General features: G+C 43.8%; 1 protein-coding gene across 2 annotated transcripts in view; it reads right to left on the bottom strand.

Annotated features, from left to right (window-relative positions):
- Positions 1 to 14971, bottom strand: part of LOC146784008 (2'-5'-oligoadenylate synthase 1-like) — an 84315-nt gene that overhangs the window by 46874 nt on the left and 22470 nt on the right. For both annotated transcript variants that reach the window (XM_085636035.1, XM_085636036.1), the window contains exons 2-4: positions 12889 to 13195; positions 10061 to 10236; positions 7656 to 7894 (exon numbers count right to left, since the gene is read on the bottom strand). In XM_085636035.1, coding sequence (XP_085492161.1) covers positions 7656 to 7894; positions 10061 to 10236; positions 12889 to 13195 — 722 coding nt within the window. The remainder of the gene's footprint in view (positions 1 to 7655; positions 7895 to 10060; positions 10237 to 12888; positions 13196 to 14971) is intronic.

Genomic DNA, 14971 nt, shown 5'->3' with positions numbered 1-14971 from the left:
TACAAAAAGGAACTGAAAGCTTATAACACAGCCATACGAAAAGCAAAAAAAGATTACTTTTCACAACAAATTTTCGAACATAAACACTCTTCTAAAGCACTTTTTAAAATTGTTCGAGAACTTTGCATTCCCCCTGGCCTTACAACAAATTTGTCACCTTCACAGGAAAGATGCAACGAAATTAGTAATTTCTTTTTCGACAAAATCGATAAAATCTATTCATCCTTTTCAAGTACCGATCCGGTAACGCCAGAGCAGCACGCCGATGCAGAGTCCTGCACATTGGCTAGCTGTCCTGCCTTCGGGCCTTTCTCAGAAGAGCAAGTAGCCAAGGTCATGTCTGAAATTAAATCAGGCTCCCCACTGGATCCATGTCCACACCACATATTCCTACAAATAATTCCTCTCATTGGTCCAATAGTGACACAAGTTTTAAACATGTCTCTTGACCATGCGGAATTTCCAACTATTTGGAAAACAGCAGTGGTTACGCCTTTACTAAAAAAAGCAGGTACAGATATAAAAAACCCAGCTAACTACCGACCCATATCACAGTTACCATACCTCTCAAAAGTATTGGAGAAACTGGTGAATAAGCAACTTTCACAATTTTTGGAAGCTAATAACTTGCTTGACGTTTCACAGACGGGCTTCAGGTCCAACAACAGTACTGAAACAACCCTTTTGGCAGTACTTGACGACATCAGAAACCAGGTGGATAGGGGTAAAACGGTGGCCCTGATACTGTTAGACCTATCAGCGGCTTTCGATACCGTATCCCACAACCTCCTGATAAAAACATTAGCTGCTAAAGGAATACAGGGAAAAGCCCTGACGTGGTTGAATTCCTTTCTAATTGACAGATTGCAATCGGTTCGACTTGACGGCTATTCTTCCATTCCTCGAAAGATTAAATATGGTGTACCACAGGGGGCATCATTAAGCCCAACGCTATTTAATGTTTACGTCTCCTCACTAGCTGCGATCGGGAAGAAGTGGGGCGTAGACATCTGCTCATACGCAGATGATACGCAATTTATGATTGCATTAAACGGTGAAGACGGCACTAAAAACAGATTACATAACTGTCTCTCTGAACTATCTAGTTGGATGCAAAACCACTGTTTGAAGTTAAATGCCGACAAATCAGAGATCTTGCTATTCGGCGCTTCCCAGCAGCTTTGGAATGATACCTGGTGGCCCAACAGTCTTGGCACACCCCCCAAACCAACGCAGAAGGCGAAGAATCTGGGAGTCCACATTGACAATGCATTGTCAATGAAAGACCATGTATCAATTACTTGTGGTAAAGGCTTTGCACTTTTGAAAATGCTACAAAGAGTATTTCCCTGGATTCCCTTGGAATGTAGAAAGATCTTAGTCCAGTCACTATTAATCAGTAGACTGGATTACGGGAATTCCCTATTCGTCGGCATGGCAGATTACCTATTTTCAAAACTACAGCTTGTTCAGAATGCGGCAGCAAAAGCTGTATGCAACATGCGAAAATATGACTCAGCGACTAGCTGCCTGAGAACCCTACACTGGCTGCCAATGAGAGAAAGGGCCGCCTTCAAAATACTGTGCATAACTCACAGAGTACTGCACGACACTGGCCCGAATATTCTAAAACATAGAGTCAATTTCTATGTACCAAACAGAAACCTCCGATCCCAAACCACCGCAAGAGCGGTAACCACCCGTATAAAAAAGGTCAGGACGGGAGGCCGTGCCTTTTCACACTTAGCCGCAAATCTGTGGAACAATTCATCAATAGACCTAAGACTCACTGATGATTACCTCACCTTTAGGAAAAAACTTAAAACCATGTTGTTCCCTAACACTCATTAACTTCGGCCTACTCTGCACTCTGTTAATCTTAGCGCCATGATATCCTTTGGGATGAATGACAGCGCTTTAGAAATATCCTTACCATTACCATTACCATTACCATCCTCCTGGACTTGTCGGTGGCATTTGATACTGTTTCACATGACCTCTTGCTGAAAACTCTATATGAAAAAGGACTTCACTCTAAAACCCTTCAATGGTTCAACTTCTTTCTGCAGAACAGAATCCAAATAGTACAAATGGGCTCCTTTTCCTCCAACCCAGAAAATACTAAGTACAGTGTTCCACAGGGAGTCTCCCATAGCCCAACCCTTATCGCTCATGTCTCCCCCCTGGCCACAATCGGTAGGAAATGGGGTTGCAACATCTGGGCATGCGCTGATGTTTTTGATTGCGTTTGGGGAAAAATATGAAACACCAAAAATAACCTGAGCAACTGCCTCTCAGAAACTGCTGATTGGATGTCAGACCGCTGCCTAGAGTTAAACGCAGAAAAATCTGATTTACTGCTCTTTGGTAGTGCACACCTAGTCTGGGACTAAACATGGTAGCCCCAACTATTAGGCACCACCCTGTGCCTAAACATGCTGTAAAAAATATGGGATTCCTGGTAGACAATGCACTAAACATGCAAGACCAAGTCAGAGTACTGTGTGTTAAATGTTGTGCCATGCTAAAACTAATCAGGAGACTTTAAGTGTATCACTTTGAACTAGAGGAAAACCATCACCCAGGACCTACTGACTAGCACTCTGGACTATGGGAATGCGCTTTATGTTGGCATGGCCGACTATTTATTATCCCGTCTACAAGTCATTCAGAATGCAGCAGCCAAACTGGTTTGTAACAAGAATAAGTATAGTTCGGATTCAGCTTGCTTAAAAGACCTTCACTGGCTGCCTGTGAGACAAAGAGCCAAGTTCAAACTACTATGCTATGCGCACAGAGCTTTATACAAACCTGGACCCAGAATTTTGCAGGACTAACTGGAATTTTATGTCACATCGTGTGACTATAGGTCAGGCAACCACACTCTAGCCAAAACAATACACTTGAAGAAAGTCAGAGCGGGGTGTCGCTCCTTTTCCTATTTGGCAGGTACTTACTGGAAGAAACTCCCGTTAGAGCTTCATCTCACTGAGGAACATGTGAGATTCAGAAAGAAGCTGAAGACGTGGTTTTTCTCAGGACTCAAGCACAGATGTCCATGTATTATTGCTCCAGACTCGATGCTTTATGTTACATGTCACTAATCCTCCCCAAACAGGTTCTTGCTTATACTAGCGCAGTGATGTCCCTTGGGATGAATGTCCCGCTCTATTAATACAAATATGGCAAAATAACTGCATAGTATCATTGATGAACTGCAATCTCCATCTTGAGTGGGAAGTAATATAATATCTCTGAAAACGTTATGTGAAGACCTAGCAAACTTCTTTCTAATAAAAGCTGCACCATTAGGACTGTTACAGTTGAAATTCTAGTCTTCATTTAGTGAACTAGAATCTAGGGGCCATATGTATCAAAAACCAGTTTTGCGATTCTCTAATTGCGTTTTTTTGCAAATCACAATTAGAGAATCGCAAAATGCAATGTATGTAGGATTTGCTAAACTTTTTGCGAATCCTACATATTCCTTATTTGCGAATCGCAAATTGAGATTCGCAAATATGGAATACCTTCCCATTCATTCCTATGGGCTAGGAGGCCCATAGGAATGAATGGGAAGACATTCTCAATTTGAGATTACCAATTAGAGAATCGCAAATTGAGAATGCAATTACAAGGTTGCAAGGGTGCCAAAAGGACACCCTGTTGCACCCCTGAAATATGCATGTGTGCACATTTTGCGCACATACATGACCTAAGGGCATGTATGTGCGACATATGGCACTTTTAAAAAATCAAAGAAAACCGCAAATTACCACCATCTTGAAGTTGGTTGTAATTTGCGATTCCCTAAGGCCAAATCACACTTTTTTGTGCTTCTTACATTGCATTTAAGGAATCGCAATTTGCGATTCCTTAAATGCATGTGCAAAATAGGTAATCACAGATTTTGCGATTCCTTATTTTGCGAGTCGGTTTTTGTGTTATACATTGCACACTGCTAAATTGTGATCGCAAACGCAGAAATTCTGTGAATTTCAGCGTTTGCGATCGTAATTTAGCTTGATACATATGGCCCTAATTAACATGTACTAACTGCTAAATTGAAAATGTTTTAAACTGTTTCCAATGAACTTTTACTGGAAACGTTCACAATAGTCTTTCTTCTGCATCAGCTTTAGATCCTACTCCAACTATTTGGATGTCATTTTTTGTATTCTTTTAGTAGATCAAATACAGAAAATTTTAAACCGCTCATTACTAGATGGCATATTTTCTGGTATCTGGAAACTTCTAGCTGTAAAGCTGATGCTTAAAAACAAAAAACAAAACATTTATGGTCCACTAGATCTGAAGGTTTTAGACCCAGATCCTTGCTTACCTACTGGTCCAAACTATTAGAAAGTTTGTTTTTGCCAACTTCAAAGCTCGGTTGAAAAACACAGTTTCCTTGATCCCTTTCAAACAGGTTTTAGAGTTGGTAAAAGCACTGAACTGCTGGCCATCTTTGTCCTAGACGACCTTCGTAGACCAGTATACAAAGGAGAGATTGAGGTCTTGGTCCTACTGGACATTACTGGTGCATTTTGCACCCTAGAACACTCTATCTTATTCACCAGACTTATGGACTAGGGTATCTCAGGTACAATACATTGATGGTCATTTCATACTTAATTGACAGCAACAGCTACGCTTTCTCCATTTCAGTCTAAATCCAGAACCCTTAATTGTGGTGTTTCCGCCAGTATTCACCTCTCCCACTGTTGTTTAACATTTCCATGCAGCATTTAGCCCATCATTTAGCTCAGATGGAGGGGAGATTTTATATGTACAAAGGTACCCCAGCACATGCAAATTAATCAATATCGGATATCAATCAAGTATAAGCAGTAGTTTTCTTCTTTTCTTGTTCTTTCTTGTTCTTTTGTTCGACTGCGTCACCTCTTAGCCTTACAAAGCCAACACGGGTTTCGTCGTACTGTTGGGAGAATTGTCCTGCAACTTCATCGGGGCTGAAGCTTCTTCTAAGATACCTCCCTGACGGCTGTATTTCTGTCCTGTAAGTCCCAATATTAGTAATGAATCATATCAGACTCTAGCTACTCTAGATTCTAGTCAATACGAGGCACCCCTACTAAAGAGAAACCTCCACGATTGAAAAAAATTAAAAAAGAAAGAAAAAAGAAAATACCAGGGCCCTTGTCAGGAGCGCACTGCTGCTTGCACCACCCATTGCCCCTACTAGTGTTGCCAGTGACAGTTCCAACACAACCTCTAACCATCACACCCCTACAAGTGCGACAATTCTGACTATTCCAGGCCCCCAAAGCTATAAGAATGACTTGGGCGCAGGTATTAGTCATTTTTAATGCATATTGAATAAATAAACTGCATTTGTTGTACTCCACCCCAAATTAGGCAAACAGCGCCACCATGTGGCAGGCTGTCATAAGTGACATTGTAGACAATTAAGTGCCAGTGCCGAGCACCAGTAACCACTGGTTCAAATTAAGCACTGAAAAACATACTTGTTTGATTAGGCGAGAAACAATGTTATGCTGTGTAGCTATCTTGATTGTTGCGTGCCAAGAAACTTCAGAGATCATGCGCTATACAAAACTATTATAAGATAACATAACACTTGGGTTGGATATTCCCTGAAGTGAGCTTGATACCATTAGATCCAAGCTGCCCTCTCTCCTCAGTGCTTGGCCGGGCCAGACAGCAATTCACCTATGAGAGAGGAAGAAGTAGGAAAACTGTGTTCCAGAAGCTGGAAGGTCTAGGAGAGCCATGGCTGACAGATGCTGCAGCTGAGCTCTCCTTCTGTAGGTCAAACGTGTGATCTCAGCTTGTCACCAGTGGTGTGAAAGTTGCTTAGGAAGGACAGAATTTCCTTTGTTTGCCATTCATGTCTGCTATTTCAACCCCCTTGAGTTTGGATGCCAGAGACCAACAGCACCATTCAGGCAGGTCTACGAATGCCTGCAGAGCCGTCATTATCTGATCTGCTCCTCACCGCTCCAATGAACAGACTGTGAAAACCTCTCTTTTTCCATCAATGTTCGACTAGAGTGAGGAAGGAATCCCTTTCACCCGGCAGAAAAAGAAGAACTGCTAGTAGGGGAAAGTTAGTCCCAGCTGGTGTGGTTCGGTGGGACTCACGTCTACACATCATACTATATGGTGTCAACTCATTCTTTGTTGATTCCACCAGCACTGTCCAAGGATTCCTGCTATTTCTTTGAACTGTGGGAGAGAGACTGCATTCCCAGCCTGCCGACTCAGCAACTGCTACTTGCTTTCATTCTTTCCTACTTGCTGACCAGTTACCACTTGGAGCTCTGTAAGCAGCCCCACTGTAAGAACTGTTATCCTAGCTCCCAGAGTGCCTGTGAGAAAACACCTCCCTTGACCCAACGTACCTGCTGTATTGCCTTGGGAGTCGGGTATGGTTTACCTTGAAATCCACTGCCAATAGTCATAGAGCAGGCCAAACTCACTCTCCTTTCCACTTGCCACATGACCACAGTTCTCACAGTCAGTGTATAGTCACCTCAGCCACGCTGGACACCACTCACTCCCTTCCTGCAACCAGTGCTTAATTTGAGCCGGTGGTTTCCGGTGCTCAGCACCGGCAATTAATTATCAACACCAGTGCTTGTGACAGTCTGCCACAAGGCGGCGCTGTATGGTTAACTTAGAGGTGGCCACAACAACAGTTATTTATGAATTCAATATACATTAAAAATGACTATTTCCTACCGACCAAGCTATTCTTATAGCTTTGGGGGCCTTGAATAGTCTGAAATGTCACACTTGTAGGAGTGTGATGGTTAGTAGTTGTGTTTTAACTATCACTGGCCAAATTGCAGGAGCAATGGGTGCTGCAAGCTTCAGTGGCCTCCCAATGAGAGCCCTGTCACTTATTTGTTTACAAATAAAGCACTGCCTGCAACAAAGGGTCCACACCAACCATGTGCACCAACAGACCCAGACTTAGGGTGAAAGCTCACTCTGGGGAAATTGGAGACAACTGAGTTTTTACTTTTACTACGCGTTGGCCTCTAGTAATGAAACGTAACTGATTGTTTTCCTAATCTGTGTACTTCAGGTACAGATAATACACATTCACTGCTTAGTATGTTACTGTGTTGCATGTTTATCAGAGTAGGGTACATAGTCTGAGAGTCATGTGGCTTGCCCTGCAAGCAGATGCCACCCAGTCCCAGAGACAGCTATCCAGGCATCCAGATCTATGCTCAGGATCTATACGCACTCAGGTTGAACACACTAATTACATATGTACACCAGGATGGGAAACCTGGTGAAAACTCCTCAGAAAGCACTTTAACACCAGTCTCCTTCAGCTAAACTAGTGTCACATAACACTGGCTGGGTCTCGCACCCTTAGAGAGGACAATGAGTAGAAAACACCTATCTATGCTCAAACTCCTACACTGGCTGGGTCTCTCACCCTTAGAGAGGACAATGAGTATAAAACTCCTATCTATGATAAATGCAGAGTGAAGAAGGAAGACTGAAGCAAATACTGACAATTAGAAAGACAATGAAGGAAAAAGATAGACGAAGACTGACTCATTACCCAGAGAGGCAGAGAAAGACAGGAGAAAGAGAATGAGACATGAGCATGTACATATTGAGAAAGGACAGTGTGGGTGCAAGGGTCTGACCTGGGCTTCTTCAGTTGCATCCTGACATAGTCCCCCACGATCGGGTTCTCAAAGTCGTAGTACGTCGTCCAATATACGCAGAGTTTCTGATGCTGACAGAGCAGTTTCATAAGGGTGCAAAAGCCCTGCTCAATGCGGAAGTCCTGAGCCCTGCTGCCCTGCTGCCAGGCGTAGATAGTTAACAGCTCCAGGGCATACTTGTGTGGCAGGGACTGGCCCTGGTATCTGCTTTTAACATACTGATGGAAGGAAAATATGAATCAGTACAGAGATTCAGCTGGTCTCCACATTATCCAAAGAGCTTCACTAGAACAAGTGTGCACAAAACAGCCAAATACTTACCTCTAAGTTTCATTACTTCAATATCCCCAACTTGACCCAGTACCTACTGCGCGGCCACAACCCTCATATACCAGCACAACTTTCAGAGCTTTTCTCTACTGCTCCTCTTTAAGCCCTTCTTATTCCTTTTGATGGTCCCATAAGAGGCACAGCCCCACAACCACTTGAGTATATTTGGGATCAGAATAATCCTATGGGGTGGAGGGAGAACTGTAAGTACTGGGACCAGGAAGGGATATCAGACTAATATAGATTACAGGCAACAATTATGTCAATTAACTCCTAAAACCCTTCCTCATCCCAGTCCTTATATTGTGGCTATACCATGGTGGTATGCCGTCTCTCTAAATCCTGAAAGAAAAGAACAACCACTTCAGATTAAATGCCCCACAAGTCTAGGAAACTCTTCTTCTCACCTTCAACCAGTACTAAACAGCAAAGTTGGTTGGAGTTGCCTAAGCAGCAGAGTGGTCTAAAATGGGTGTCCCACCAGCTTCCACCCAGGATGGCCCCGTCCACATGTGAATCTGTCTTGTACCACCCCAATAAAGTAGGACCAGTTGACTCAAGGGACATGGTTGACTTAATCCACCGAATAAGTGTCAAGGTATATGCTCATGGCCCTGATAAAGAGGAGGCCAGAAAATTCAGGTGGAATAGGCTGTAGCCCTGGAAATATTGGCATGTGCCCCAGTCTTTCTCATCTTCCTCCTCTGACCAGGGGTCTAAAAAGAGAAGAGGGGAGCAGGAGCATCTGCTCCTGATGAAAGAATGAGAGTCCAGCCTCAACCTCAATAGGCCAAAATAGATAGGATAGTGGACCTGCCATTAATGATTCAGGAGAGAGTGAGGAACACCTCTTGTGAAGATGGCAGGGAGTAGTCCCTACTGTACCCAGTCCATGAGAAAGTTCCCCAATTGCACCTGGGCCTCAAAATTGTTCTACAGACCCAATAGATGGTGGACCAGTGGTTCTAGATGCTTGGGCTCCCAAGGCATCACAAAGTTGCAGGAGGTCTGCCACAATAAATAAAAGGTCAGTGTTTGATATGACAGGCAAGAAGCGAATGAGTGCAATTGACCGAACTGCTTTTCTCTACTACACCTGGAATCAATCCCTTTATAGAGCCATGTCCTTAATTGAAAGACCAGCTGAGAAATAAGTGTCCCATGTAAAGTCTCTAGACCTGAAAAAGCACTAATCGTGCAATTTCCGTTCTAGTAATCAATTTGAACAGATCATGATAAACCTTTCCATTTAACTCCGTCTCTTCGCCATATTCGAGTAGTGCTTTTTCAAGACTAGAGACTTTACGAGGGACACTTATTTCTCAGCTGGTCTTTCAATTTTTTCACCAACTATGGAGTAATTATTTGATATATTGACATATATTAGCCATGAGAAAGTCCCTGGGACGAAACACGTGTCAGCTGCCTGTACATATATTATATTTTTTCTAAAAGAACAATAAAGAACTACGTAAAGAAAATCTTGAAGCCACTTGTGAATTCCGACTGTTTTTCGTGACAAATGGTGGAAGCCAGCTTTACTGGCTTGGATTACTACTGAGTGTGCCTCGGCAAGTGTGCGATACATAGACTGAAGATATTCAGTGTCTCTGTTTGTCTCTCTCTTGTCTCAATCCCTTTTCCCATGGTCAACTGCTGACATGCATAGTATTTTGCACGGTTATTAGTGGATTCAGGGAGGAGAGGAGATTAACATTGCTTCACTTGGATCTGGATTGCCAGGTTAGAACAAACGTGACAACCACAGACACTGTGTAGTCCATCCCCAACTGCCCATGTTGGTGTCTGCTTCTCGTCCATGGCAAACAGGAGAAAATCAGGGGAAGAGTGACATAGAAAAAGGTAGAAGGAGGGAGCAGAGTTGTCCAACAGCAAGGGAAAATATGGTCAGCAGGAGACCAGCGTAGTGTGTGTAGCAGTTTCTTTGCCACTGTGTATTTTCCTACAGACGCATTTCCAGAGAGCTACCACAACATCATGCATACACACATCAACAGTCCTATTGTTCTCATTTGTATAACTTAATATCTTACCTTCTTGTACCAGTGCTTCACCAGACGAATCAGGCTCTTGAGCTTTGGTGGACAACATTTCACAAAGTCTCTTTGCAGTTCTGTGATGCAAGGAGTGAAGTCGCCAGGGCCAACACTAGCCTCTAGTATGGAGATGTAGATTTTCGGGTCGGGTTTTACACCAGTGGTAACTTGGCCTGAACAAATGATGGAAATCCGCCATTATTCATCAATAAACAGTTTTTTCTCATTTTCGTGGGTGAGACATCTGGCCCATATAAACGTTATTGCTTGCATCATTCTACTACACACAGAGAGAACAAATTAGTTAGCACTCGACAACAAAGTACACATGATCAAAAGCAGGTTCAATACTGTACCACCAACTCTGACTTGGTTCAAATTACTTATAGTGGGATAGATGCTTCTCCCCCTTCTCTTTGGGGTAGACTTGCACACAGTGCTTAATTTGAGCCGGTGGTTTCCGGTGCTTGGCACCAGCACTTAATTGTCAGCACCGGCTCTTATGACAGTTCGCACATGGTGCCACTGTCAGTCGAATTTAGAGATAAGGACAAAAACTGTTTATTTATTCAATACACAATAAATAAATGACCAATATCTACCACCCAGGCTGTTTTTATAGCTGTGGGGGCCTGGAATTGACACACGTTTAAGAGGGTGATGGTTAGGAGTGTGTTGGTGCTGTCATTGTCAGCTCTGGCAAAGTCAACGGGTGTAGCAAGCTGCAGTGGTCTCCTGATGAGAGCCCCGCCACTTTTTGTTCTACAAATTAAGCACTGCTTGCACAACAAGCTAATCAACGAATAGACTATGTACAAATGCCAGATATAGGAGTTCATGTAACATTGTGATCCATCAATATGAGGAAAAGTTGTTTCTCCCCATCAAACCCTATTTTATAGGTTCCAAAATGGACTGCAGACTCTCCTACAAGCCAAGCTTCTCCTAGATCTTTAGCTTTTCTAGCGCTACTTCTCAGCTCCTAAGCTATCAAGAGCTTCTTCTGCCAGCCCTCACCAGCTCCCCAAGGTTGTTGTGTTTAGCACCAATTTCCAGCATTTGGCTTTTTTTCCCTCTCCTTCCTATGCTGTCCAAATTCCCAATTCAGCGATATTGTTCCTTTTTTTTTTTTTTGCAACAATTCTTTATTGGCATTTGGAGCACAATTCACACAAAATCAACACAACATCCCAAGAAGAATTTAAAGTAAGCATAGGAACATCATGAGACTGCAGTTTTCCCACTGTCTGAAAAGAAACAAGCAAACCCATATTCTCAGGGCACATAAAGAAGACCCCATAGAACATAGTGCATAACATCAACCGTCATCCATGGGGTTCAACATGTTGAGAAATTAGAAGAAGTGGGGGTATTTGCCCCCCTTTAAATTGCAAACAGTAAATGAATAACAGGGGAAAACGATGGGGCCTTACAGGAGACCACCACCTTTCCCGGGAATGCTACAACAGATCCTTAATTTGTTACCCCCTTCCACCACAGCAGCCGAAATGGTGTCCACACCCAGCAGTATACTTCCAATTGATCAGCTATCTTGTATATGAACCATTCACACTGTGCAGTCTTTTCCAGCTCCAGAAGCCAGTTGGTTCCGTTATGGACCATCAGTTTCCTCCAATAGCACAATTTTCCAGCTACTAGCCCTGTCGCCAGACACTGTCTCTCATGTTTGGAGGGTATCTCACATTCGGACATATTGTGTAGAAGAGTTAATCTGTGCGAGGAAACTATTTGGGCATCCTCCAGTTCTCTAACAGTAGACCACACCTCCAACCAGTAGTCAATAAGTTGAAGGCAGGTCAATAGAATATGCATAATTTCCACCCCCCTACTGCGCACCTCCAACCGTTGGGGTGTGGTAATAGACCACCTCTTTGTAGTTTGACCGACAACCAGTACCAGTTATGCAACAATTTAAAATACGCTAATTTCTGTCGAGCCTCCTGGGAATAGGTGTGCCCTATAGTCGTCTGCCATTGGCCCACAGACTGCCATGCAGCTGGAGATACTGTCAATGGGTTGTTGGTGGAAGACCGAATTCCACAGCAAGATCCATGAAGGATTTAAATGAGGGCCCAGAGAGCAGTTGGTTAAGTGACCAATCCCACACACCTTTCATATTCGCTAACCGACCATCTGCCCCCCTACTCGGATCCTCACATTATTCCAAATAGGGGTCACGATGTGGAGCCAAGGGTCCATTCTGAGGGCCATATGAGCCTGCTTCCAAACTCTAAACATGTTCAATATTATGGGGCTGGCCAAGACCCGTGCCTTGGGTTTTGCGGAGTAGAGGGCATAGATTGAGGCCCCGCAGTGTGTCGTAGCACTATCAATCTGGTCCTAGGTTGGGGGATCTTGCACTGCCTTCGCCCAGTTTGTCAGATGTGATAAGTAGTTTGCCTGGTAATAGTTGCCATGTGTGGCAGACGGAGACCCCAAACCCCTGTGTATGAATACAGGTTTGAGCATCTGGAGCCGGGGCTTGCTTGCTCCTCACACAAAGCCCTTGATTTCTAAATCAATAGTGCGCAGTAGTGGACGTGGGAAGATCTGTAACATTCCCATTATGTAGTTAAGCTATATCATTCCTGGCACAACTGGCTTGGTAGCCCTTAGAGCCGACACACTCAATGGCGTGTATGCTGTTTAACTGCATGGTCACAGACTTAAATCCTGATTTGTCCATTAAACCCTCAGCTTTTTCAGTTTACTGAGGTCCATTGAGTTGAGCAATACACTTCTGTTATCTGCAGCACTAAGTGAACAAGTGCCTTACACAATAGGTTATCATGTTATTACTTTACCTAAAATGTCAAAAGCTGGAAGTACATCCACATCAATGGCCTCATTCACCTTCCTGGAACGTATTCTGAAGGACAGGGAACGTGGCTGGCGCAGTTGTCCTTTAGGATCCAGATTGACTCTTGGTTCATCAATGTCAACCTCGTAGGCAATGCTTTTCCGGCATTTGTTCAACATCTCTCGGATTTCAGCAACGGCATTGCCTCGCACCGTATACTGGTCTTGTAAAGACTGGAAGCAGCTCAGGAAGACCACCAAGTCTGCATCAGAACCATTCTTCAAGGCTGTGCCTTTACCAGAGGATCCACCCTACAAAACCAGAAGAAACAAGGTTGTTATTGTAGGTGAATCATGCCCTGGACCAGCCAACTAGGAATAGGACGACATAGATCTGTGCAGGAAAGTTACAAAGGTAGATGCATTGTGACCAACTTTATTTACTACACCACCTTCACTGAGTGGATGGTAGGGACTGTGGCCTCAATTCACAAAGACTGGTGTGTGCTTTAGTGTCACTTACTCTTGTAGTACTACTGGCTTACTCATTAATTTCAGGTGTAAACTAGGAGTACCCCAGGCTTTTTCCTGGCTTACTTCTGGAACTCAAAAATACTACAAAAGTAAGTTGCAGCCAATCAGGCCCATTATGTTTGCACCATTTTGCTCACTTAATAAGAAGGCAGCTAAAGATTGTGTTTGATATTTTACTTGGAAAATGCAACCATATTTTGACCATGATCAGTTGGCCTCCATGCATATTTAGTTTCTGGACAACAGAGGTGGCCCATTCCCTACATAAACGAAACTGAGGCAGCACATTTCCATCAAAAACCCATATGGGGGTTGCAGAAAGGTTACAAAGATAGAGCATTTCATCCAGTTATAGATAACTTTTTGGCGCCACTCCGAGGCCAAATCAAGGCTGTGCAGACATGTTTGTTTCATTTGTATTTATTTTATTGGGGGTGTTTACATAAAGCAAGGAATACATTCTAATCTGTGTGGGTTTCAGAAGTAAGGGTTGTTATTTAAGTAAGCTCTTGGAGCAAAACACGAGTTAAGTAGAATCGAATAACAAGCACTGGCACAACTGATAGATCTCGTATTGACCGACAGCCTTTTGCCTTTGCCATTGCTTGTTTTGTTTCATATTAGCATTTGCAAAATGTTATTGTTGGGGGAGCCACTGGGGTCTCAGTAATTTAAAAAAAAAACACATTGGCTAAAAACAAAAATATTTTTGGGGTTTCAAAGGCACACATTGTCATTGCAGTCCCTTCCATTGAAGGGAACTAATTACTTTGTGTGCATATGTGTTCCTTGTGAAAGAGTAGAATGCCGTCGCTCACAGAGAAATTAGCGGGTGGCTGAAGTCAATTGACCTATTTCTCCATGCTGTATGCTGTAGTGAGCAGAAGAAAAAGGTGAATGACACAACAAACAGTGGCATAGCTAGGCCTTAGGCCGCCTGTGGCGGCCCCTGCGTTTGCCGCCCGCGGCAGCCTGACTAAAGAGCGGCGGGGCGGATTTATGCGGAGCGACGGCCGCAGGTAAGAGTGGAGGATGGGGGGGCCGTTCGCAGGCCCCAAACTCGTGCCACCTGGGAAAGTCCACCGCCAACGCTCTCGCCCTCCCCAGCCACGCCACTGACAAAAAAAGACTAGTAGATGTAAATGACTGGCTGAAAGTCTCTTTAAGTATGTACATTGTGGATTGGTGTGGCTCACTGGTTAGAGGCGGCAGACCCGTAAGCAGAAGTCGGCCTGGGACCACGGTTCGATTCCCGACGCGGCAGGGTCTTGGGCCAAGGTCAGCGGACTCGATAATTCTCTCGGTGCCTACTCTAACCATGGATCCCACTCAGCAACTCTGGGCAACAGCTTGCTTAATCTCCACTTACGGCCCCATTAGCGCCGGGGATGCTTGTCTTCACCTTGGAGATTCCCAGTAGGGATCATCTCACAGGGAAAGCCAGGATGGGTTCCCCAGTTGCGCTCAGCGCCAGGACACTCGAGTAACTGTGCGCTTTACAAATGCAATATAACATAACATAACATAACATGATACACATATATCATTTTAGTA

Source organism: Triturus cristatus, chromosome 11 (genome assembly GCF_964204655.1).
Source record: "Triturus cristatus chromosome 11, aTriCri1.1, whole genome shotgun sequence".
NCBI lineage: Eukaryota > Metazoa > Chordata > Amphibia > Caudata > Salamandridae > Triturus > Triturus cristatus.
The sequence above is the reverse complement of the archived record's forward strand: the minus strand, read 5'-3'. Positions and strand labels throughout refer to the sequence as shown.